Source organism: Sorex araneus, chromosome 3 (assembly GCF_027595985.1).
Source record: "Sorex araneus isolate mSorAra2 chromosome 3, mSorAra2.pri, whole genome shotgun sequence".
NCBI lineage: Eukaryota > Metazoa > Chordata > Mammalia > Eulipotyphla > Soricidae > Sorex > Sorex araneus.
The window spans coordinates 12,784,187-12,811,228 of record NC_073304.1 but is presented as its reverse complement, the minus strand read 5'-3'; the positions used below and the strand labels follow the sequence as shown (position 1 = coordinate 12,811,228).

The 27,042-nt window shown below is 46.2% G+C and overlaps 1 protein-coding gene across 1 annotated transcript in view; it reads right to left on the bottom strand.

Moving 5' to 3' along the window:
* PTPN21 (protein tyrosine phosphatase non-receptor type 21) overlaps nucleotides 1–27,042 on the bottom strand; it is a 100,246-nt gene that overhangs the window by 48,040 nt on the left and 25,164 nt on the right. Inside the window, exons 3-7 of the mRNA XM_055131264.1 lie at nucleotides 18,642–18,811; nucleotides 8,425–8,522; nucleotides 6,114–6,181; nucleotides 4,690–4,760; nucleotides 2,083–2,170 (exon numbers count right to left, since the gene is read on the bottom strand). Of these exons, the coding sequence (XP_054987239.1) occupies nucleotides 2,083–2,170; nucleotides 4,690–4,760; nucleotides 6,114–6,181; nucleotides 8,425–8,522; nucleotides 18,642–18,811 (495 nt within the window). The remainder of the gene's footprint in view (nucleotides 1–2,082; nucleotides 2,171–4,689; nucleotides 4,761–6,113; nucleotides 6,182–8,424; nucleotides 8,523–18,641; nucleotides 18,812–27,042) is intronic.

Genomic DNA, 27,042 nt, shown 5'->3' with positions numbered 1-27,042 from the left:
GAACTCAACCACTGCCATGCTCATGGCCATTCTCCACACACTCGAATGAATGAGCCTCACCCATGAGTCAATCTATTCCTGGACATCTCATACTGTACACCACCAATATACCAAGAGTAGCACACCACATTTGATAGAGTTTAAAGCAGAAGGCAACCAATCTTAGGGGAAGTATATTTATACAGATATAGATGTAAGTATCCAAGGCTCAACTCTTAACAACGTTACTAATCTCTTATAGAAGGTCTTAATGGTTCCTGGGTTAAATACAACAATCTTCACACACCTTCCTCTAAGAAAACCTTTTTTGGATCATTTTTAGTGATTATATCATAGCAAGCAATACAAAATAAATGATTTCAGTTCTGCTATGGTGGCAAGGTTGGGGTCGGGACAGAATCATTCGAAATATGGTGGTGGGAAGATGTAATGGAGGTGGGGTTGGTGTTCGAATATTAAATGTAATCAAATATTGTGAATGACTTTTAAAAAATAAAATAAAATTTATAAAAAAATAAATAAAATGGGCCAGGGGTATGGCTAAGTGGCAGTGCGCCTGCCCCACACACCTGAGGGCCTGGGTTCAGTCCTGGGCATCACAAAACAAAACGCACAAAGTGCCCTCCCACCCCTCCTCACGCTGCTAATGGAGCTTTATTTTAAGAGAATTCCAGAGCTAGGCTAGGGAAATGGCTCAGACGGCTGGGGCACATGCATGGCACTTGGGAGCCCCAGGTTTGACCCGTTGCATCTCATGGTCTCCTAAGAATCTCCAGGAGCTGTACTCAAGTACCGTGGGGGATGGCCCCAACACACACCAAAAATGAAGAACGTTTCAGGGAGCAGAGAGAGAGTACAGTGTGTAGGGTGTTTGTCCTGTGTGTGGACCTCAGGTGGGTTCCATCCTCAATATCCTAAATGGTCTCCCCATTCTTGCCAGGATTAGTCCCTGGGTACAGAGACAGGAGTAAGCACTGGCCCAAATACAAAAAAAAAAAAAGAGAGAGAGAGGGAAAGAAAGAAAGAAAGAAAGAAAGAAAGAAAGAAAGAAAGAAAGAAAGAAAGAAAGAAAGAAGGAAGGAAGGAAGGAAGGAAGGAAGGAAGGAAGGAAGGAAGGAAGGAAAGAGAGAGAGAAAGAAAGAGAGAGAAAGAAAGAGAGAGAGAGAGAAAGAAAGAAAGAAAGAAAGAAAGAAAGAAAGAAAGAAAGAAAGAAAGAAAGAAAGAAAGAAAGAAAGAAAGAAGGAAAGAAAGAAAGAAAGGAGGGAGAGAAGAAAGAAAGAAAGAAAGAAAGAAAGAAAGAAAGAAAGAAAGAAAGAAAGAAAGAAAGAAAGAAAGAAAGAAAGAAAGAAAGAAAGAAAGAGGAAGGGAGTGAGGGAAAGAGAGAGAGAAAGAAAGAAAGGAAAGAAAGAGAGAAAGAAAGAAAGAAAGAAAGAAAGAAAGAAAGAAAGAAAGAAAGAAAGAAAGAAAGAAAGAAAGAAAGAAAGAAAGAACGAGAAAGAGAGGAAGGGAAAGAAAGAAAGAAAGAAAGAAAGAAAGAAAGAAAGAAAGAAAGAAAGAAAGAAAGAAAGAAAGAAAGAAAGAAAGAAAGAAAGAAAGAAAGAGGAAGGGAGTGAGGGAAAGAGAGAGAGAAAGAAAGAAAGGAAAGAAAGAGAGAAAGAAAGAAAGAAAGAAAGAAAGAAAGAAAGAAAGAAAGAAAGAAAGAAAGAAAGAAAGAAAGAAAGAAAGAAAGAAAGAAAGAACGAGAAAGAGAGGAAGGGAAAGAAAGAAAGAAAGAAAGAAAGAAAGAAAGAAAGAAAGAAAGAAAGAAAGAAAGAAAGAAAGAAAGAAAGAAAGAAAGAAAGGAAGGAAGGAAGGAAGGAAGGAAGGAAGGCAGGCGGGAGGGAGAGAGGGAGGGAGAGAGGGAAGAGGGGAGGGGAGTGGAAGGGAGGGAAGCAGAACATTTTCAAAGTACTAACTTAAGCCAGGAACAAGTTTCCTGCTTGTGTGAATCTATAGCCCTTGGGGGACAGGGGGGCAGGGGGGCAGGGGGCTGAGCGTCCCCACCATGTGTTAAGCTGGAAGCAGCCCCCGCACCCTGCTTACCTTCACCGGGTAGCTCTCCTCCCCGTAGCCCTCCATCCGCTCGACTTCCTGCATGTACAGCATCTCGGCATCAGGAGCCGTGAGCCCTCTGCAATCCCAAGGAGGTTAGTGAGATATCTGGATAAATGAATTTATCTAAAGAAAACTAAATAAATAGACCGCAAACCAACTGGGCTCTAAGACATCATAACCGCCCCCCAAGCTTCCCGGCGCCCCATGGGTATTGACCGAGTGCCAGTGCCACTGCTGAGCTCTCCGTGACTGCTCGGGACTGCAGGCAGGTGAGGGGGATGTGGCGAGGGCACCAACACAGCCCCTAAGAATCCCTTAGGATTCTTCCTAAACCGCAGAGTGACCGCTTCCTGGCCAAAGTGTCCAGCAATTCTAAGCTTAACAGTCACTGCCAGATGACATGTGCAAGAAACAAGGGCTGACAACTGGATCCCAAAATGGATAGAGCCCTACAGAGATGTCTCTGGAACCCAACCATCTACAATCTAGCATCCCAGAAGCAAAATGAGCAACGGACAATAAATTATCTAGCGACTGGTAGGCAGGCTTGAATGGTGGTGGGAAAATTCAGGCAAAACATAATGCCCTAAAGTATAAAGAGAGTATTGGGGAAATTGTCTGCCATAGAGGCAGGGAGAGGGGTGGGATGGGTGAAAGGGGGATGCTGGGGACATTGGTGGTGGAAAATGTGTACTGGTGGAGGATGGGTGTTCAATTATTGTATGGCTGAATCTCAAACATGAAAGCTTTGTAACTGGGGCTGGATCGATAGCACAGTGGGTAGGGCGTTTGCCCTGCACGAGGCCAGCCCCGGTTCGATCCCCAGCATCCCATATGATCCCCCGAGCACCACCAGAGGTAATTCCTGAGTGCAGAGCCAGAAGTATTCCCTGTGCATCATCGCCGGGTGTGATCCAAAAAGCAAAAAAAAAAAAAAAAAGAGAGAAAGAAAGCTTTTTAACTGTATCTCACGGTGATTCAATAAAATTATATAAGAAATAAAAATTTAAATTTAAAATTAAAAAACAGAAAGAAAGAAACAAGGGCTGACAGCTAGGCGTCCTTCTCAGCCCGGGAGAGAGGGTCGAGGGCAGGCAGGACGCCTTCTCCGGCCTCGACAGTGGCTCCCGGCGGCCCCCACTGCTGCCGTGAGTATCCGCATGCTCCCCTGAGCCCCTCTCAAGATGATCTCGCCCTGGGACGTCTGTTACCTACTGGCGCACAGGCCGGTCTCAGACATCCTTCCAGCCTCAGCCCCCGGGGTCTTCCTGTTTCGTCACTCTCGGTGACTCCCTAGTTTAAGTCAGTCCGTGCAGAGGCAGCACACTCTGGCCCCGTCTCCCAGGGTACCCACATTCGCCCATCAAGCTCACAATCACTCCAACAGTGGGCCTTCCCCGAGACCCCAGGACGGGCACCACTCCTTCACGAGTGCAGCCCCTGCAAAGGGACCCAAGTGCATGCCCAGGAAGCAGGGACATTAATAAGAAGCAGGGGCCAGAGCAATAGCACAGTGGGCAGGGTGTTTGCCTTGCACCTGGCTGACCAGGGTTCAATCCCCGGCACCCCACAGCATCCCCCAAGCACTGCCAGGAGTCATTCCTGAGTGCAGAGCCAGGAGTAACCCCTGAGCATCACTGGGTGTGACCCCGAAAGCCCAATCCCTGCACGGGCTTTTCCCCCAGACCACACGGGAGTCTCTGCAGCAGGGGGAGACAGACTCGGCCAGTGTGGAGGTGCACAGAAGCGGGGCTCAGGCAAAGTGCTCCTCAGCGCGCGCGCGCGGCACAGCTTCCCCCACAACAGATGGGTGGGAGGGGGCTGCCCCAAGAACAAGGTGCGGGAGGGACCCCATGTGCTAGCTGCACCACAGCAGGAAACGAATCCCCTTAGTCATGCATGAACCAGGACAGGGGTGGAGTGACAGCACGCGGGCTGGGCTCTTGCCCAGCAGGCAGCCAACCCAGGTTGGGTCCCCAGCACCACATACTGTCCCCGGGTACTGCCAGGAGTACAGCCGGGTGTGCGCCCAAAACATCATCATAATAACCCACACACAGGGCTGGAGTGATAGCACAGCGGCTAGGGTGTTTGCTTTGCACGCGGCCGACCCGGGTTCGATTCCCAGCATCCCATATGGTCCCCTGAGCACCGCCAGGAGTAATTCCTGAGTGCAGAGCCAGGAGTAACCCCTGTGTATTGCCTGGTGTGACCCAAAAAGAAAAAAAAAAACCCACACAGGATTAGATTACCACCCAAAACACGGAGTGGACAATTGGTCCACTGCAATGACCGGCCATGTTTCCGATGGGGAGGACAGTGTTTGAGGGTTACCCCCAACTCGGTGGCACTCGGCGGGGGGGGGGGGCACACAGTGCTGTGGATCAAACCTGGGGCTCCTGCATGCACTCCAGCCCACTGAGAGATCTCCCCAGCATTGCCCCAGGTCACAGTGCTCAGAGCAGCGCCCAGAACGGGAAGGTTTGCCGCTCATCACAGAGCAGCAGCTGGAGAGCGCCCGTAGGATGACGCCAACGCACGTTTCGGACACACGGAAGTCGCACGCTGTCCTCATTTCCCCCGTCTTGGCAGTACCTGTATTTCTGATGCAGTAAGGCCACTTTCTGGGTTGCTTCTTCCAGCACCTTTTCATCTTGCAGCCACCCCTGAGGAAAACACAACACATCAGGCACCTGATTTTCTGAGCAACAAGTTACCTGACTTCCTGAGCATCTGCCACGGCTACGGCGTTGGCAACTCTCTCACAGATCAGGACGAGCCTTCGCCAAAGAATGCCCTGGGGATCTTTCTAAGGAACGAAGTGCCTTCTGCTCTAGAGGCCGAAGCCCTCGCCCTACCTTCTCAGGCACCCTAGACAGGGTTCCAGCTGGGGTACTTCGGGCTGATCCTCTCCATAAATCAGTTCTAAGCTGCACACAATGTTATTTGTGCTTGTACATTTGCTAGTAGGCAGTATAGATGCTCAGAAAACTGTGTTGGTTCAAACAGCGATGACTTGGGGCCAGAGAGCTAGCACAGCAGGGAGGGAAATTACCTTGGATGCGGCTGCCCAAGTTTGATCCCCAACATCCCCTATGGTTCCCCGAACCCTATAAGGAGTAATTCCTGGGTGTAGAACCACAAGTAATGCCTGAGTATCGCCAAGTGCTACCCAAGAAGTCAACAGCAGTGACTTTAAGAAGAAAGCAATGCAAACCACAACATCCAAAAGGAGAGAGAGAGCAAAAGGGAATGTGCCTGCCACAAAGGCGGAGTGTGAGGGGGGAATGAGGTGAGGGTGGTGGGAGGGATACTGGGACCATTGGCGGTGGAGAATGGGCACTGGCGGAGGGATGGGTACTCAATCACTGTATGACTAAAACACAAGCACAAAAGCTTCTAAGTCTATAACTGTACCTCACAATGAAAAAATAAAAAAAAATTAAAAGAAAGCAATGTCTGTCTACCATTTACTAGCACTGCTTATGAGAAGCCATTTTCATCTCAACCTAGCTACAGGGTTCCACATCTTCAGGTGAAAAAGCCAAACCTGGATCCAGAGCAATGGCACAGCAAGTAGGGTGCCTTGCATGTGGCCATTCCTGGTTCGATCCCCGGTACCCCATGTGTTCCCAAGTACTGCCAGTAGGGATTCCTGAGCACAGAATCAGGAATAAACCCTGAGCACTGCCAAGTGTGGCCCAAAAAATAAAACAATGCAAAAAAGCCAAACCTCTGAGTGGCATCCCAGTGCAGGACCCAAATACCTCTCGAGAGACGCACATCCAAACCCAGGTGAGGCCTCTCAGGGCCCAGCTCTGGAAACGACAGAGAGGTCGGTTTCTGCGGTCTGGCAAGGGCCAGGAAGGCCCGCATTTACACTTGAGTTGTTTTTCAAGATGGAACTGATGTTTCAGTTCTGTTCCTGCCTGCTCAGTTGACCGCCTGAACTTCTTTCAGGGTTGATCAAGGATATGGGGAAATATAATTTTTTTAAAAATCTCAGAATTCTTACTTACCACAGGAAACAAGGCAAATTTCTGAAGGAAGTCCTGGGATTCATACTGGTCAAAGTCACCAAAATCAGCTAGAATAGATGACAAATATCCATGTCAGTTCAGTTTGCAAAACAAAGCACAATTAAGCAGAATGAAATTCGGTATGCAATACGCAGATGGCATGCTAGGATCTAAAAGTCACATTTTGCCTTGCAGCTCTAAAGGGTGTCTTCTTTTTTTTCGGGGGGGGGGCAGTAATCAAAGCATTTTATTGACCAGATTGGGGGGGGGGGTGTCTTCTGGGGAGGGTCGAAAGTCAACGTCCTCGCCAGCCAGGATCTCTGCAGAGCCACAGAAAAGCTAAAGGGTGTCTTCTTAAGAAATTTTAGAAATTTAAAAAAATTAATTAGGTAGATTTATGCCTCTTGAGAAAATGCTGTGCCTAAAGTGAAAAAGCAAATTACAAACTAAATCATGATCTTTTCTTTCAGGGAGCAGGATTAGGCCACGCCCAGCAACTCTAGTGGTACTTGGGGTATTAAGTCATGCCAGGGATTGAACCAGGGGCTCCCACATGGTTTTTGGGTCACACCCAGCAATTCTCGGGGGTAACTTCTGGGTCTCTGCTCAGGAATTACTCCTGGCAGTGCTCCAGGGGCCATATGAGGTGCCAGAGATCAAACCCAGGTCGGCCATGTGTAAGGCAAATGCCCTACCTGCTGCAATGTCACTCTGGCCCCATGTAATCTCATTTTCATAATTAAAAAAAAAAAACAGGAGGAAAATATAGATAAAGGGGCCAAAGTGATATAGTACAGTGAGTAGGGCACTGCCTTCAACCCAGGTTTGATTCCAGGCATCCCATATAGTCCCCAGAGCACAGCTATGAATAACCCCCAAACAAACAAACAAAAAGATAAAACAAACAAACAGACAAAACACATCCTATGATCATGCATGCTTTCCTATACATGTAAGATTGTCAGGGAGAAACCAAAGTGGTGATAGGAATAATTTTGCCCAAAGAATAGAATCAACTCACTGGCCCACATCACAGCAAAACTTGAAACTGCTTAGAACTTGATGGTTTGGAAAATCTGTGAAAAATTAAGACTCTGAAAGCCAAAAATGAACCTTAAGAAGATTCAGAGTATGAGGCCAGAGCAACAGTACAGACAAGGGTGCTTGCCTTGCATGTAGCCAAGCCGGGTTAGATCTTGGGCATCCCATATGGTCCCCAAAGCATCATCGGGAGTGATTCCTGAGCGCACAGCCAGGAGTAAGCCCTGAGCACTGCGGGGGGTGACCCCCCCACCCCTCCCCACCGGGAAAAAAAAAAGATTCAAAGTGAATGCTAAGAGAAGCAGCTCAAAGGCCTAGTACCCTTCAACACCACCGCCCCCCCCCATTGTTTCCTTGAGCCCTATGACCCAAAAATATAAAAAAATGAGAGTTAAAGGGCTGGAGCAATAGCACAGCGGGTAGGGCATTTGCCTTGCACGCGGCTGACCCGGGCTCAATTCCCAGCATCCCATATGGTCCCCTGAGCACCGTCAGGGGTGATTCCTGAGTGCAGAGCCAGGAGTGACTCCTGTGCATCCGAGGGTGTGACCCAAAAAGCAAAAAAAAATAAAAATAAAAAATAAGAGTTAAGAGTTTGGAAATAGGGGCTGGAGAGATAGCACAGTGGGTAGGGTGTTTGCCTTGCACTCGGCCAACCCGGGTTCAAATCCCAGCATCCCATATGGTCCCCTGAGCACAGCCAGGGGTAATTCCTGAGTGCAGAGCCAGGAGTAACCCCTGTGCATCGCCAGGTGTGACCCAAAAAGCAAAAAAAAAAAAAAAAAAGAGTTTGGAAATATCTTAAAAGGCTAGGGTTGTGATATGATCCATGTAAAGCACTTGCCTTGCATGCATGAGACCTGGATTCAACCCCCAAACACACACATATGGAATGTCGGAATGTCGTGGGTGCACGCACACGCAAACACACACACACACACACACACACACTGAGTACCTGGCTAAGGAATGTGACTCCATGTGCATTGGGCATTTGTTTATCTACCAATATGTGCCCGTGCACGCCTGCCATTATCTGAAGGAATTTGATTTAGTAATTCTTCTGATAAAGTTCCCTTTTCCAAAAGTAAATGCCAAAAGTAAAAAGTGGGTGAAGAGTGATCCCCAGCATCCCATATGGTCCCCCAGCCTGCCGGGAGTGATCCCTGAGCTGAGAGCCAGGAGCAAAGCCTCAGCCAGGTGTGGCCCCCAAACAAACAAAAAGCCCCATGGTGCTCGGTTCCTTACCACAACAGCCATTATCAGTTACCTTGCACTGCGAAGCCCGCAAGGTGAATCGATTGTTCCAAGGAACAGGGAATGTTTCCTTCCAAGATATCTTTCTTCAGCTGCAAATAATACTGATACCTATTTTTAAAAAATCAATTTCAAAAAGTCATTATTAGTATTACTCTCAGCTGAGACACAAAGCATTATACCATCGCCTAGAAGAGAAAAATTAGTCTAATAAAACCGTAACCTCAGACAGTTTGAAAAAATGACAAGAATGTTCTTGATTAATGAAGTGCACGCAGGAATGCACACGCATGCGCGCGCACACACACACACATACACACACAACACACACACACGCTGTGTAATTTATCTTTAACTGCATTATGTAGAAGACAACGGCTTAATCTATCTTAAGGTTTTGGAAATAATACCTAAGTTTTACTCATTTTTCTTGGAGAGAGAATCAATGGCCAATTGTTATTTTAGGAAACTTGTTAATCTGAGGCTTTGCTTACACTGGTGCAAATTTCCAAGGCCTGGCAAGAACCAGAAGAAAATGGCTCCCGATAGGTTAACACCAGGCTTCTGTTAAAATACTTTTTTGATGAAACCCCCCAAAGGATAGCTGCTGCGACGCTTTCCTGCTTTCCTCGTCATCTGTAATGTGCATTTGCCTCTGGTTACACTTGCAGCGCACAGGGCAGGAGCTGCCAGCCACCAGCTGGAACTAAGGAGAGCTAGGTTAAATCACCATGTTCCACACGAACACGGGAAAGCCATAATCTGTGGGCTTACACTACCATCAGTAAAATGAGGGAGCGACCACCCCTTCGCAAGGCTGCGCCTACTCCAGCTCTTAGCTCAGCACCAGAACACAGCTGGTGCGCAAACAAAAGCTGTTATTAACAGCAATCACAGAATCGCAGTCAGTCAACAGGCTGCGTCTCTATCACTTGTCCTTTCCGATAAAGTTCTAGCACACGAGGCTTTACTGGAGCTCCTTTGTGCTAAGCATTTTTCCAGGTACTGGGGAGACGGTGTTCAATAAAGATCTGCCCACTCTGGCCAGACAGTCTAAGGAACCAACCAGCTTCCAGAACTCTCCCAGGCTTGGCACCTAGGAAGCACAACCTAGCTACAGTTCATGCTCCAGTTCCCCTGAGAGGCTACAATTGAATCATTCTATATGTGTTCTTAGACTAAGACTAAGGAATTCGCAGATGTTTTGTTTGTTTCCTAAAAATTTTCTAGTTTTTTTTGTTTGAGTTTTGGGAGTTTGTTTGTTTTTTTTCTGTTTTGGGTTTTGGGTTTTTGGAGTTTTTTTTCAGGCCTTTATTCCTTATTACCAAAGAACCTGATCAATATACTGTTCATTCTGGGTTTGTTTGTTTGTTTTTTCTTTTTGGGTCACACCTGGCGAAGCACAGGAGTTACTCCTGGCTCATGCACTTAGGAATGACTCCTGGCGGTGCTCGGGGGACCATATGGGATGCTGGGAATCGAACCCGGGTCGGCCGAGTTCCAGGCAAACGCCCTACCCACTATGCTACCGCTCCAGCCCCTACACTGTTCATTTTGCTTTGTTTTTGCTTTTTGGGTTACACCCGGCGATGCACAGGGGTTACTCCTGGCTCTGCACTCAGGAATCACTCCTGGCAGTGTTCGGGGGACCATATGGGATGCTGGGAATCAAACCCGGGTCGGCTGCGTGCAAGGCAAATGCCCTACCCGCTGTACTATCACTCCAGCCCCTACACACTGTTCATTTTGAAAGAATAATTTAGATCCAGTATTTTCCCCGTCCAGATGCCTGTGCCAAAACCGTGACTTCCCTCAACAACAAATGGAATGCTAACAGTTTGGGAAATCCACTGAAGAGAAAAATTTGAAACTTTCTATTTTTAAGGCAGTTTTTGGCATGGGGCCACACCCAGCTGTGCTCAGGGATCACTCCTGATATGCAGGGTGCCAGGGATCAACCAGTGGGCAAGAGTCTTACCCACTACTGTACTATCTCTCTGGCCTTAGGCAGTTTCTGTTTTTGATTTGGGGTCATATGCAGTGATGCTCAGGAGTTAACCCTGACTCGGCATTTAGGAATTACTCCAGGCAGTGCTCCTGGCAGAGACCATATGGGACACCAGGGACTGAATTGGGGCAGTTGTACAAGGCAAGGGCCCTACCCATTGCACTATTCTCCAGCCTGGGCAGTTTCTTTTTTAAAGCCTAGGCGAAGAATATTGCATTCATAGAAGTCCATGGAACCTGCTGGCCATATACTCCACCCTAAACATTCCAGGTTCTTTCCTTAAATCAAATAAAATCACTGGAAAGCAACATTACTTAAATCAAATTAGTCTTTCACACAAATAACTGTGTGCCTTACCTGATGCTTTTACTGTTACAGATTCACTGGAACGAGAATCTATCCCCTCACATTTGTTGTAAATTGCTCATTGCTAGCTCGGAGCAATAGCACAGCGGGTAGGGCATTTGCCTTGCATGCGGCCGACCCGGGTTTGATTCTTCTGCCCCTCTCGGAGAGCCCGGCAAGCTACCAAGAGTATCCCGCCCGCACAGCAGAGCCGTGGTGTATTCGATATGCCAAAAACAGTAACAAGAAGTCTCCCCAATGGAGACATTACTGGTGCCCGATCGAGCAAATCGATGAACAACGGAACGACAGTGCAACCTAAGATCCTACCTGACGAGCTCAATGGACTCAAGTACATGCCTTGCATGCAGAAGACCCTGTTCAACCCCTGGCAGGATTCCCAGCAACCACCTAGGAGCAATCCCTGAGCATTCAGCCTGCATGTTAGCACGGAGCACTGGGCATGGTGAGAAAAACAAAACCAAGCAAATTGGGGGGGAAAAAATCCTTCCTGAAAGGACCACTTATTTATTGAAGATTTTTTTTTTTTTTTTTTTTTTTTTGCTTTTTGGGTCCCATCCGGCAATGCACAGGGGTTACTCCTGACTCTGCACTCAGGAATTACCCCTAGAGGTGCTCAGGGGTCCATATGGGATGCTGGGAATCGAACCTAGGTTGGCCACGTGCAAGGCAAACGCCCTACCCGCTGTGCTATCACTCCAGCCCCTACTGAATATTTTTTAATTTGTTTTATAACTGTTTTATTTTATAAAGTAGTTCACAATATTTCATTACATTTAATATTTAAACACCAATCCCACCACCATGACACCTTCCCACCACCATATTTTGGGTGTTTCCATCCCAAACCCCAATCCTTGCCCCAAAACAGAACCGAAGTAATATATTTTATATTACTTGTTATGAAAAAACACTGAAAATGCTGGGGGGGGACATACTGTGATTCTTGGTGGTGGAATATGTGCACTGGTGAAGGGATGGGTGTTTGAGCAGTGTATAACTGAGGCTTAAACCTGAAAGCTTTGTAACTTTCCACATGGTGATTCAGTAAAAGAATAAATTAAAAAAAAAAAAGAAGAAAAAGAAAAAACACTGAAAATGCTACAAAAAGAGTATTTTTAAAGGAGAGAGAGTGAGGATTGTTTTATTCCACCCAGGGGCCATTAAGCCCTTCTATGAGAGATCACTAACATGTTGTTAAAGGTTGAGCCTTGTGTGCTTTTAAATATATATGTGTGTGTGTGTGTGTGTGTGTGTGTGTGTGTGTGTGTGTGTGTGTGTGTATATATATATCTGTAAAAAAAATATTTTTCTAAGACTGGTTGCCTCCTACTTTGAACTCCATCAAATGTGGGGCATACTCTTGTAGTATAGGTAGGGTGTATGCTATTAAGTGTCACACAGCCGCAAATGCAGCCGCACGGTCCAGTACGAGGTTCACTTGTGGGTGAGGCTCGGTCCAAGCATGTGGAGAGTGGCCGTGAGCATGGCAGCAGTTGAGTTCTGGAGATTTTCGGCTGCCAGGGCTGGGTCCCTTGGGGCAGGAAGGGCTCTCACCTGCTCCCCTCTGGGGCGCCCCAAGTGGAACAGCCTGGATCAGGGTCCTGCGGCATGGTTATGAGGAAAGACCAGGACCATTTATTTATTTATTACTTTTCTTTACATTAAGGTTACACTTGGTGGTGTTTGAGGGCTACTCCCAGCAAAGTGCTCCTGGGACCGTGCAATGCGAGAAAGTAAACCTGCAGCTCCCACACACTGAGCATTCACCCCAGCCATTTGAGTTACCTTCCTAGCCACTGAAATGTCCTTTAAGGGAAAGTCTGGCATGCTTGCAAACTGGCATGCTTCTTTTTATCAGATAACAAATGATGGAATTCATTTCCTCTTCTGTCTTGGGTGCCAGGAACCTCCAGGCATAATCAACAGTTTCTGTTTTTTTCCTTTTATGACCTTTTATTTCCCCCTTCCCCCTTTTTGGTCACACCAGCAACGCTCAGGAGTTGCTCCTGGCTCTGCACTCAGGAATCACTCCTGGCGGTGCTTGGGGGACAATATGGGATGCCGGGGATTGAACACAGGAGGTCAAAGACATGCAAGGCAAACACCCGACCAGCTGTACTACCACTCTGGCCCTCCTTTTTATAACATTATCACTTTCTCCACCACAGTAACAAATCTATTTTTACTCATGAGGAAGTAGCATTCAGAATGTAGTACTTTGGAGTTGAATCTAAGTCTGAGGAATAACTGCCACACATCTTCCATCATGAATTTCTCTAGTATTATCATGCCTTTTTGCATTTTTATGCTAAAGTACACAGAACAATACAGTAGTTGAAAGCAAGACACTAGGTGCTGGTCTGATTGGGTTTAATACTTGCGGAAGGTGTTTTAGGCTGTATCTTGGTTTCCTCGCCTACAAACAGAGATGATAATGGGGCTGGAGAGATAGTACAGAGCGGAAGACTTGTGCCTTGAGCTGGGTTAGATTCCCAGCTCTGCAGATGGTCCCCTGGGCCCTGCTAAGAGTGATCCTGGAGTTCAGTGCCAGGAGTAAGCCCTGGGCATAGCAGGGTGTGGGTCCTCAAAACAAGAAAATTTTAAAAAGAAATGACATTGATTGATCTTCTAGAACCCACTACCTAGAGGTACAAGCTTGCAGTGACATGGCGCGCAGGAGATCTTGGGATGGGGGTGTCACCGGCACACTCTCCGCCCAGACGAGCTCCGGAGCAGCTGCACACAAAACTGTGAACTGAGCTAAAATATCAGAAATCCCAAACCATATATTCTTCATTCTCAGCAATGGAAAACAAACTATCAAATGATACCTTTTCAGCAGGTTTGATTGTTGGGGGAAAATTCTAAATAATAATAGTTTTCTGTTGAAATATTGAATGGATTCAAAGAATAGAGAGAATATAGTGAAGGTCATTAGCCACACAGGTGGGGGGGGTGGGAGGGTGGGATACTGGGGTTCTTGGTGGTGGAACATGTGCACTGGTGAAGGGATGGGGGTCTGATCATTGAGTGACTGAGACTTGAACCTGAAAGCTTTGTAAGTTTTTTCACGGTGATTCAATAAAAAAATAAAAATTAAAAAAAAAAGAAATGACATTGATTAATTCACAGAATTAGTTGTAAGAATTATACACACTTATAGGTGCAAATTAAAGGAACCAAGTACTCAGGAAAGTGCCTTGAATTGTCCCTAAAAATCCTTCCATGAAAGCATGTGGTGCTTATAATTTTCCCCTTGCTAGCTGATAGTCCCTGAAAACATCAGCTGTTTTCATTAACCCTCCCCATACTTCACGTGAACTATTCCCTCTAAGTAGAAAATTCCTTCTAATGTCAGTGAAAAGTCAACATGAACCCTCCCTGTTGGCCCCATGCCCCACCTTACAAATCAAATGCTTTGACTGAAGCATTTATTGTCCTAATATCCAGTAATTACTTATTTACATAGCCTCAATTCCAGACTGCAAGCATCTCCTCTAGAATATTATGTTATTATAATATTAACTTCGGTATTATATTAAGGCATATTGACTTAAGTATTCATCCAACACAATAATCAATATAGTTAATATAGTTCTGGCATTAAACTGCTCTTTGCATCAAACCATCACTGGATCACTGGATCACTGTCGTCCTGTTGCTCATCGATTTCCTCGAGTAGGCACCAGTAACGTCTCCATTGTGAGACTTGTTGTTACTGTGTTTGGCATATCGAATACACCACGGGGAGCTTGCCAGGCTTTGCCGTGCAGGCAGGATACTCTCAGTAGCTTGCCAGGCTCTCTGAGAGGGGTGGAGGAATCGAACCCCAGGTCGGCCATGTGCAAGGCAAACGCCCTACCCACTGTGCTATCGCTCCAGCCTGCCTCAAATCATACTGTATCTTTTTTGTGTGTAGGGGGTCACACCCAGCAGTGCTCAGGAGGAATGCCTTCCCTGTGCTGGGAGCTGACCCTTGACCCCTACTTATAACTCACAAGCTCGAGCCCTGTGAATCATCTCCCTGCTCCTCCTTCCACCTCACTCCCAGTATCTTGAAGAAGTATTTCTGGGTTGGGTTGGTTTCGGTTTCGTATCACCCTGAAGTGCTTGTGTACAACTATGCCATTCAGGGGGACCGAACACGGCTCCAGCATGCATGGCGTGCAATTCTGCCCTTTGAACTGTCACCTTTGCCCCTTTCTAATAAATGTTTCAATAGGGACCAGAGCGATAGTACAACAGGTAGGGTGCTTGCTTTGCACTCGGCTACTCAGGTTTGAGCCCTGGCAACCCAAACAATCCCCCAAGCAGCACCAAGAGAAACTCCTGAGTGCAGAGCCAGGAGTAACCTCGGAGCATTGCCAGATGTGGCCCCAGATCAAAAAACAAAACAAAACAAAAATATGTTTAAAGAAATTAGTCAGAATAATCCTGTGCTGTTTTTTTTTCCCCTTGGGGCTTCAATACTTGTAACTAAAATATATTTTTTAGAGTCAGCTCCTGTTTATATTGGCTGCCGGATTCTTGTTTCTTTGGTTTTCTGTTTGTTTGGTTTTCTTCCTCAATAATTAACTGACTGTACTCTTACTTTAAAAGAAAATTCCACAAACATAAGGCAGTTCCAAGTTATTGCTTTCTACCGGGCACTGTGTTAAGATAACTAGGTGAAAGGCAAGGAAAGCCAAAGAAAATGAAAGATAAGATAGCACAGTATAACTCCATAAAAAAAGCTGGAACACCACTCTATAAAAGTCAACTCTACAAAAAGCGGGGATATAAAGAAACAGAATGGTGGAATAAGGAATACTCAAAAACAAAAGAACCAACACGAGAACTTGTATTCAGCAGGAAATGCGCCTACCGGTGGGGGCTGGGGATAGGACAGAAGGGGGGAAATCCATGGTGAAGGAAGAGGTGGTGCTGAAAGGTGGTAAAGTGTTATCAATGAAACCCTATCAGAAAATACTGTAAAGTATGTATACCCGTGGCGTATTCGTATGCCAAAAACAATAATAACAAGTCTCACAACGGAGACATTACTGGTGCCCGCTCGAGCAAATCGATGAACAACGCAAGGAAAGTGTACAGTGCTACGTATATATGTGTATTATGTACACACATATATGTGTGTACACACACACACACACATACACACGAGCTCTCATGGAAGTAGACTGGTAGGAGAAAGGCAAGTGGGGGCAGGGAGCACTGGTGAAGGGAAGCAGACACAGGTAAAGGGATCAGCGTTGTAATACTGTTTGCCTGAAACCTAATCATGAATGATTTTGGAGTTTTATGGTGACAAAAAAAGTTTTATAATTAAAAAAAAAAACTGTTTTGAAAGCTGGACCGACTGCCACCCTAATGCAAGCACAGAGAAATCCCAGGTCAGCCTGGAGAACGCAAAGCTCTTTCCAGCCCAGGGATTACAGATGCGTCGGGGAGATGCCCTTCCAACTCAGCTTCGGATGCATCAGACGAAGCCAGAAAATAAACAGGAAAGGAAGAGCAAGAATGGGAAGGAAAGCCGCACAGTCACAGCACTGAAAGTCCAGCTGGGCTCAAAACAAACATTAACAACAATAAGCACTTTGTAGCACTGTTGACCCATTGTTCATCGATTTGCTCAAGCGGGCACCAATAACGTCTCCATTGTGAGACTTGTAGTTACTGTTTCTGGCTTATTGCATACGTGGGGGGGGGGGCTTGCCAGGCTCTGCTGTGCGGGCAGGATACTCTCGGTAGCTTGCAGGATCTCCGAGAGGAACAGAGGGAATCGAAACTGCGTCAGCTGCGTGCAAGGCAAATGCCCTACCTGCTGTGCTATCGCTTCAGTCCGGAATACCAATATAGAAGGCTAAAAACGTCAGGAAAAGGGGGTGGAGGGTGATGGGAGGGAACCTGGGGACACGGGTGCTGGGAAATGTACACTGGTAGAGGGATGGGTGTTGGAACACTGTATGACTGAAATCCAATCATGAACGACTTTGTTTCTTTTTTTTTGGCTTTTTTTTGGGGGGTCACACCTGGCAATGCACAGGGGCCACTCCTGGCTCTGCACTCAGGAATTACCCCTGGCGGTGCTCAGGGGACCATATGGGATGCTGGGAATCGAACCCGGGTCGGTCACGTGCAAGGCAAACGCCCTACCCGCTGTGCTATCTCTCCAGCCCCTCACGAACAACTTTGTAATGCTCTAAAAGTAATAATATCACAATCACATCACAAAATCCCGTTAATTGTCAATTTCTCAAGCGGGATTTCGTGATGTGATCGTGATATTTTTAATAATAATAATAATAATAATAATAATTTTTTTAAAGCTTCAGGAAGAGGGACTGGAGTGGTAAGACAGTGGGTAACGCATTTGCCTTGCACTCGGCTGACCTGGCTCAATCCCCAGCGTCCCATATGGTAAGTACCCCAAGACAACCAGGATAATCTGGAGCCCCTCTGGGTATGACCCCTGACCCTCTCAAAAATAAACATTTCAGGTAGTACTGGACTCCAGAGACTTTCGGCTGCAGGCTCAAGGATCAAGAATCTAAATTTTAGGGCCAGAAAGGGAGGAGACAGTTTACTGGGCTTGTGCACTTGCCTTGTACACCATCTACCTAGCTTAGATTCTCTGCACCCCTTATGGTCCCATGATCCCCACAGAAGTGCTCTCTGAGCACAGACGCAGGAATAAGCACTAAGAACCACCAGGTGCGGCCCTCCCACCCCCATTCCCCCCCAAAAAAAAATAAATTAAAATTAATTGGGGGGGGCTGGAGCGATAGCACAGCGGGTAAGGCGTTTGCCTTGCAAGCGGCCGACCCAGGTTTGATTCCCAGCATCCCATATGGTCCCCTGAGCAACGCCAGGGGCGATTCCTGAGTGTAGAGCCAGGAGTAACCCCTGTGCATCACCAGGCGTGACCCAAAAAGCAAAAATAAATAAATAAATAAAACTAAATAATAATAAAATTAATTTGAGGCTGGAGAGACAGTCAAATAGGCACAGCACTTGCTGTGCATAAGCACTGCGGGAGTGAGTCCTGAGTGCAGCGTGAAGAGTAAGCCCTGAGCATCACTGGGCCTGGCGCGGAAAAATAAATACATAAAACTTAATAACTTTTATGTCCTGTGGTTTGGTATTTATTTGCCCCTCCCCACCTCTGCTTCTCTCTCCAGCCCCACTCACCGACAGAATCTGCCTCCCTTTATCCGAGCCCGGCAAGAAAGTCTCACTGCCTTGATGGTAGCACAAGTTCTGGGTGAGATTCTGTCGCAGATTCTGTGGACTGTCCCTTTTTTCCTACCCCTGTTCTGGTTTTGTGCTACACCCCAGGGTGCTCAGGGACCGTTCAGCCATCTCCCCACTCGGGGACTACTGTTTTCTTAATCGCCTTCCATTTATTTTAAAAGGATCACAGACGAATGAAAACATTAAAGGTCACATCAGTGCATGAAGAGTTCTGAGCCAAGGTAAAAACAAAAACAAAAACACCTTTTTCCTGCTTTAACCGGTCCTGTGTTCCTTGTGAACCCGTAACTCATAATGCACAACGAAATACTGGCATTCCGCATAAACTCTGCCCTGTGTCAAAAAAGGGGGCCTGGCATGGGGGCCAGAGTTTAGCCTTATCTCCTGACTTCAACCTGACCTTCCCTTTTTTTTTTTTCCAGTTCTGCATCACATCCTGTGGTGCTATGGGGCAGGGCGTGGGGAGAAGAGGGTAAGTGTGGGGGCCAGGCATCGAACCCGGGGCTGCCACATACGAAGCAAGCATCGGAACCCACGCACTGCCTCCCTAGCCCTTATTTCACTGTTTCAGTCTCGCTGGATGACTCGCCGCTGCTCCTCACCTGGTAATCTCCTGCTGCAGCTGTGAAACGGAAGGCACATAGAACACCACTCCGAAATAGACCGTAGGCTCCAGCGCGTGCTTATCCAGCTGCTTCTTCAGGGGCTTCTCCAAGTCGACCCATCGGCGCTGATTTTGCTTGTTGTAGTACCAGAGGCTGAAGTAAGTGATCTGGAAAGAGGAAAAGATCCACTGAAGGAAGCAAAACACGTAAGGATTTCAGAGCCGGAGCTGCTGGCCCTGACCCGGGACCAAATGGTGGCAGTTTTTTATTGCTTCTCTCGCCAGAAAGGGACAACATCAAAACCTAAATAATAAAAAAAGACACTACCTGTGTCCTTGTATTCAAGAAATAGCAGTGAAAGGTCAATTGCTCATGCAGACGATTTGTTTACCTCTAAACAGAAAACTGCATTTCGGCCTGGTCACCAGAACGGTGGGGATGTGATACCAGGTAAAGCGTGTGCTTGTATGTTTAAGGCCTGAGTTCGATGTCTAGTACAGCATGATCCTTGAGCATTGCTGAATGGGACCCAGATGGCCCTTGAGCAAGGCGGTAACTCCTATTAAGAAACACACAAACAGGGACTGGAGCGAGAGCATAGCAGGGAGGGCGTTTGCCTTTCAAGCGGCTGACCCGGGTTCAATTCCCAGCATCCCATATGGTCCCCCGAGCACCGCCAGGAGTAATTCCTGAGTGCAGAGCCAGGAGTAACCCCTGAGCATTGCTGGGTGTGACCCAAAAAGAAAAAAAGAAAGAAAGACACATAAGAGGGGCTGGAGTGCTAGGACAGCTGGTGAGGTACTTGCATTGCACATGGCCAATCCAGGTTTGCTCCCAGCACCCCATATGGTCCCCAAACCTACCCAGAGGGATCCCTGAGTATAGACCCAAGAGTAAGCTCTGAGCACAACCAATTGTAGCCTCCATGCCCTCCCCCCCAAAAAAAAACCACACAAATATATGTGTGTATATTATCATATTTAGATATAATGTATAACATTTAAATATTTTATCACAATCACGATCAAGAAATCCCGTTAATTGTCAATTTCTTGAGCGGGCTCAGTAACCTCTCCATTCGTCCTTTCCCTGAGATCTTAGAAATCTCTCTCTACTCGGCCCTCCCAACAATGTTGCACTGGAGGCTCTTTCAGGGTCAGGGGAATGAGATCCAGCTTGTTACTGGCTTTAGCATATGAATACACCATGGGAAGCTTGTAAGGCTGTCCCATGTGGGCAGGAAACTCTCACAAGCTTGCCAGTTTCTCCCAGAGGGAGAAGTAGGATACAAGGCCGCAAAGCGGCCGCGCACTTCTGGGAGCTTGCTTTTAAGTCTCTGGATGTTGGCCGTTGATGGGATTACACACACCTGGGTTCCTCTGCCGGTTCCTTCATGTGTGAGGCCTGTCCGAACGTGTGGAGAGGGGCCTCGAGCATGGCTGTAGCCAGGTTCCGGTGGTCTTCGGCCGCCAGAAGCTCTGCTTGGGGCAGGGAGGGAAGCTGGAGCCCAGCCCCTCCGAGGGGCCCCAGGGAAGACAGCCAGGTGTGCGGGCAAGAGACTCTTTTTTCGCTTCCGGAAAATATTTTATATAATACATAAACATGATATTATATAGTATAATATATGATATATAAATATTGCATATATTATATAATATATGCTTTTCTCATGCGTTACAATAACATGTAAATATATGTTGTTATTATTTTAATGGGCTGGAGCGAGAGCACAGTGGTAGGGCATTCGCCTTGCAAGCGGCCAACCTGTGTTCGTGTGTGATTCCTCCGTCCCTCTCAGAGAGCCCGGCAAGCTATCAAGAGTCTCCCGCACGCACGGCAGAGCCTGGCAAGCTACCCGTGGCATATTGGATATGCCAAAAACAGTAACAATAAGTCTCACAATGAGAGACGTTACAGGTGCCCGCTCGAGCAAATCGATGAGCAACAGGATGACAGTGACAGTGATAGTGATTATTTTAATGGGCTGGAGCAATAGCACGGCAGTAGGGCCTTTGCCTTGCATGCAGCCAACCTGGGTTCGATTCCTCCATCCCTCTCGGAGAGCCCGGCAAGCTACCGAGAGTATCACGCCCGCACGGCAGAGCCTGGCAAGCTACCCATGGCGTATTCAATATGCCAAAAACAGTAACAACCAGTCTCACAATGGAGACATTACTGGTGCCCGCTCGAGCAAATCAATGAATGGGATGACAGTGATATATATATATATATATATATATATATTGCTTTTTTGGGGGGTCACTCCTGGCTCTGCACTCAGGAATTACCCTTGGTGGTGCTCAGGGGACTATGGGGTGCTGGGAATCGAACCCGGGTCTGCCGCGTGCAAGGCAAACGCCCTACCCCGCTGTGCTATTGCTCCAGTCCCGGTGCTACATTATTTTAATGTATATATATATATATTTTTTTTTAAATAACAACTTTTGCAGCCGGAGAGGGTACAGGGTTTAAGGTGGACGCCTTCCATGCAGCTGACCCCGGTTGGATCCCGAGCACTGTCTGGTGCCCCATGCATTGCCAGGTGCAGGCCCAGAGGCCCCCTCACATCCAGACGACACAGAATCCTTGGGCATCAGCACTGACCCACAGCTCGACTGACCAAGACTCGCTACGAGAGGCCACCTAGTCTCCTGGGCAACACTTGGGAAGCACCCCCACCCCACCCCATGGGTACAGATATAGATATTAAAGCTTTTCAATTGCTGAAATATGAAGCTTATCATAATCAATCCACATAACTGGGGTCCTTCCCAGTGGAATTTCAACTAAAGTAAATCCGACTTTCACTACTCTCAAACTTGACTTCTAGAAATGATTATATATTATGATATATAATGCATTATAATTACTAATAGTGATATTTTAAATTATCATATATTTTCATAATAAAAATATAACTATAACTTCTTTAATCTCCTCACCTCCCACCCCAAAGTTCACTTGGATACAAAAGAGCTATAACGGAAACTGTAATGCTATAAAAGTCCCCCACACACACACACCCACTCACTCACACAGTCACATGCTCGCTCTCTCACTCTCTCTCGCTCGCTCTCTCTCTCTCTCTCTCTCTCTCTCTCTCTCTCTCTCTCTCTCACACACACACACACACACACACACACACACACACACACACACAGGCATTCAAGAAAAACTATACCCAAATCAGTAAAATAACTGAAATGCATTACTCAGAGGTTTAAAAAAAAAAAAAAACCTCAGGACTAGGATGTGGCTCAAGGGTGGAACAATCATCTTGTATATGTGAGGTCGATTCTGTAGTTTACACTGTCAAAAAAAAAAAAAAAACAGTGTAGTGGCCTGGGATATGGCTCAAGTGGTAGAGAATATGCGCAAGCATTTCTTGCTTTCCGACAATGTTTTGGGTTGAATCTCTGGCACTCACTGGCCCTGCAAACACTGCCAAGCATGGATTCCACAATTTTTTTTTTTAAGTTGAACTTAAATCCTATACTAAGTTTCTCCCCAATTGGGGAGTTTCCTTCCCTTTCCCACTTTCAAATAAACCTTCTATTTAAAAACAATTTAAAAGCTTAGTTATTAGCATTTTTTGTTTTAATGATTCATCACTGGTTAGACTATTATGGAATTTCAAAGAGTTGGCCTGACATATTTACACGTGTGTAGCAGTCACCCCACCCATTGTCAGAAGATCCCCCTGCTTGCTTCCCACCACTAGAGCTTTCACAGAGACGAGGAATTAGTTCTGTTGTTATTTGCTTGTTCATCTGCTTTAGTTATTCATTCTACTTATGGAAGTCTCTTGGCCCTGTGCCTGGCTGTCTTCACCAGGCCCCTCGGAGCAGGGTGGGTTGTTTCCCTTCCCTCCCCAAGCAGAGCCCCGGCAGTCGAAACCAGAATCCAGCCACAGCCATGCTCAAGGCCCCTATCCACACATTTGGACGAGCGTCACACATGAAGGAACCCAGGTGTGTGGGACCCAGGACCGAGATCTCAAGCCTTCTTGGATTGAGACTGGGCCTCCTCCACCCAGACCCCCCATTCCAGTAGCTTGGCGGTCACACCCAGAAACTGCCCCCCGATGCCGTGTAATCCCATCAACAGCCAAGATCCAGAGACTATAAAACAATGCTCCTGGAAGCATGTGGCCGCATTTGCGGCTGCACGACCTCAGAGAACCTGGCAAGGTACCGAGAGCATCCTGCCCACACGGCAGAGCCTGGCAAGCTCTCCGTGGCATATTCAATATGCCAAATACAGTAACAATGACAGGTCTCATTCCCCTTACCCTGAAAGAGTCTCCAATGCGGCACTGCTGGGAAGAACGAGTAAAGAGAGGCTGCTAAAATCTCAGGGCTAGGACGAATGGAGACATTACTGGCACCCACTCGAGAAAAATCTGTGATCAATGGGATGACAGTGATACTTATGGAAGTATTTGGTAACTGTCTATTTCTTCCTTACTTGGGTTAATCACCACAAAATCTATCCATTTTGTCGCAAAAGGCAACTTTAAAAAAAATTTTTTTCCAAAAGAATGTGGGGCCAGTGAAATAGCATAAAGGCTAAGAGACTCACCTAAGTCCGAGAGGAAAGTCCCTGTACTGCGTATGGTCCCTGGAGCTCACCAGGAGTGATGCCTGAGCTCAGAGCTAGGAGTAATCCCTGTGCAATGCCCGGGGTGTGGACCAAAAAAGCAAAGAAACAAAATGTCTGTTGTTGTTTTGGCCGTACCAGTCAGCTCTCAGGCGTCACTCACAGCCTGCCGGAACGCCAATGTGTAAAACATGTTTAAAACATCACCCTTTAGCTATAGCTGAAGCTCCCCAGGGGCAAATCCTATCTTGTTTAGCAGCATTAGTATTCCACTGAGCGTATATCAAGGCTCCTTTACTCGGTCACCCGTCGATGGACATTTATGCTGAGCTCATGCCTGGGCTCCTATGAACACTGCTATAGAGGTGTAGGTGTAGATACTTTTGCAACTTATTTACATTTAGAAGTGGTATTGCTGGGGGCTGGAGCGACAGCACGGAGGGTAGGGCGTTTGCTTTGTACGCGGCCGACCCGGATTCGATTCCCAGCATCCCATATGATCCCCTGAGCACCGCCAGGGGTAATTCCTGAGTGCAGAGCCAGGTGTGACCAAAATTTTAAAAAAAATAATAAACATAAATAAATAAATAAATAAATAGAAGTGGTATTGCTAAATCATATGAAATTTCTGCTTTAATACTTTTAAGGAATCTGCATTACTTCCATACGAGGTGTACCAGTTAACACTCCCATTGAGAGCAGTACAAGATTTCACACCACATCTTCATCAAAATTTGTTGTTTCCAGTTCTTTGATGTGGGCGACTTTTACCAGTATGAGGTGATACCATGGTTCTGACTCGCATTTTCCTACTCAGTGATACTGGGCATTTTTTTTTGAATTCTGGGGCCATCTCTGTCTTCCTGAGAAGTGTCTTTTCAAGTCTTTATTCATTTTTCTTATGGTGTTCCTTGGTTTTTTTGTTTTGTTTTAGGGAGTGTTTTATAAACTTTAGATACACCCTTTGTCAGACCTAAAATGTGCAAGTATTTTCTCCCAATTGCTAAGTTGCCTTTTTGGTTTCTGTGATAGTTTCTTCTGCTGTGCTGAGAGCCTTTTCATTTGGTGTAGTCACTTTGTTTATTCTTCCTTCCATTCTCCTTACCAATGGAGTTGAATCTGCAAATGTATCTCTAATGCTGAAGCCTTGTAGTGTAAGTATCTCCTTTGTTTCCTACTACACGTTTTATGGTTTGGGGCTTAATATCCAAATTTTTCCTTCATTTTGATTTTTGTCTATGTTGTTAGATAGTGATCTTGTTTCGCTGCTGCACACCCAGCAGTGCGTGGAGGACCATGTGATGCTGGAATTAAACATGCAAAGCACAAGCTCCAGCCATTTGAACCATCTCCGTCATCCTTAATATGCATGGTGTGAAATACATCTCTTGGAAGAGAGCTACTCACTGCAGAGATGCCTCCGGACCCACACCAGGCTGTCTAATCCAGGACAACCCGGAGAGAGGCAGGCGAGTCCCCCCACCTGCCCCAGCAGAGCCCCAGCAGCCGAAAACCTCCAGAACTCAATCACTACCATATTCATGGATGATCTCCACAGGCTCGGGTGAGCCTCATCCATGAGAAAATCTGTAGTAAAACCCAGGTATGCAAGACTTGTGACTGAAATCTCCAGGCTCACATGGAGTCAAGAATGGGTGACCTCCTCCCATCTCCCTGTGCTTCTGGCAGCCTGGCAGTCACACCCACAAACTGCCTCTGGCCCCAAGCTCATTAACAGCCATGATCCAGAGACTCACAAGTACATCTCTCGGAATAGAGCAACATGAGCAACAGGGTGCAGAGATGTCTCCAGATCCCAAAATCAGCATCCAGTTTAAAAAACAAAAACTGGGTCTGGAGCAATAGCACAGTGGGTAGGGCATCTGCCTTGCATGCAGCCAACGCTGGTTCAATTCCCAGCATCCCACTGGTCCCCTGAGCACCACCAGGAGTGATTCCTGAATGCAAAGCCAGGAGTAACCCCTGAGCATCGCTGGGTGTGACCCAACAAGCAAAAAAAAATAAATTAATTAATTAAATTAACCTCAGCTGTATCACCATATTTAAAAATTTAGAATTCCTGTAGCATGCAACCACATTTGCAGCCATGCAACATCTCATATACTGCACCACTGATGTACCAAGACAAGGGCTTACTGACTCCAAGGTGAAATACAACAATCTTCACACACTTTCCTCTAAGGAAACTTTTTTGGACCATTTCCAGCAGATAATTCATAACAAGCAATGCAAAATAAATAATTTAGGTCCTGCTTTGGGGGCAGGCTTTGGGGGTCAGGGTGGAAACACCTGAAATATGATGGGAAGGTGTAATGGTGGTAGAATTCGTATTGGAATACTAAATGTAATAAATTATTGTGAACAACTTTATAAAAATTAAATTTTTTAAAATAATAATACTGGGGTGGGGATAAAAAAAATACTACTACTAATAATAATAATAATAATGATAATACTGTGTGTGTGTGTTCTTTCTGCACATAACTACACAGTTTTCCCAGCACCATTTGTTTTTATGGTTTGTTTTATTCAGTTTGCTTTTCTTCTTTTTTTCTCTGGTTTTTTAAACCACACTTGCCCATGCCTAAGTCTTACTCCAGGCTCTGTACCCAGAAATCACTTCTGGTGGTGATCAGGGAACCACATGTATGGTTTGCCCAACTGCATAAAAAGTGTCTTCCTGCTGTACTGTCTCTCTAGCCCACCCAACACAATTTGTTGAAGAGGTTCTTTGTATGTGGATGTGGTTCCTTTGACATAGATTTTGTCCATACATTTATGGATTTACTTTGGATTCACTATACCACTGACCTGGGTGCCTGGTCTTGGTAGAATACCATGTTTTATTACGATTGCTCTGTAATACTGTCTGAAGTCAGAGAGTTTGACTCTCCCTTTTCTTTTCTCTCAAAACTGTTCTAGCTAAAACGAGGTCTTCTGTTGTTCCATATAAATTTCATAATTATCTGCTCTATTACCTTGAAAAATGTCACGAGTATTTTGCTAGGGATTAGCATGTAGATCCCACTGGTTATATAATAAAACTACTGAGGTAAATCCATAGTAGCACCGGGCTTGTTCAACCTAAAAGAGTAAAAGTGTATTAACGCACCTCAGGGTTGAAATGATAGCCCCAGGCCACTGCTAATATTTACCTAAGAATTTATTTACAGACCAAGGCAATTGGCAAAAACCACCGCTCTGTAACGCTATGTGTTCACTTGCAGAAGGTAGATTTTTCAGTGGGGCACTGAGGGATTTTTTTCTCTTTTTCATGAATAGGGGGGTCAGGCCGCATATGTTTGGGAACCTCTGCTCTAGACACACACCGTCAGAGAGAACGTTGGGATCTTGGCAATGTTCTGTCTTTATCGCTCCCTTCCACAGCCACAGCTGCGACAGTACGCCGGGAATGAGGCCAGCAGAGATGAGCAATGGAATGGTTAATGGCACTTATTTTTAATTGATTTAAACAGATACAAGTCTCTAGTGGCTATCATACTGGGGAGTATAACTTTTATTTGTTTTGGTTTTATTCTGTGGTTTGGGGAGCCACGCCTGGCTGTGTTCAGAGATTACTCCTGGCTCTGTGCCCAGGGATCATTCCGGGCAGGCTCAGAGGACCGTATGGGATGCCACGGATCAAACCCGAGTCAGCCACGTGCAAGGTAAGTGCCCTACCCACCATATCATGGCTCCAAACCTCAACAGTGTAATTTAAGAGCACTGTAGCACTGTAGCACAGTTGTCCCATTGTTCACCAATTTGCTCCAGCGGG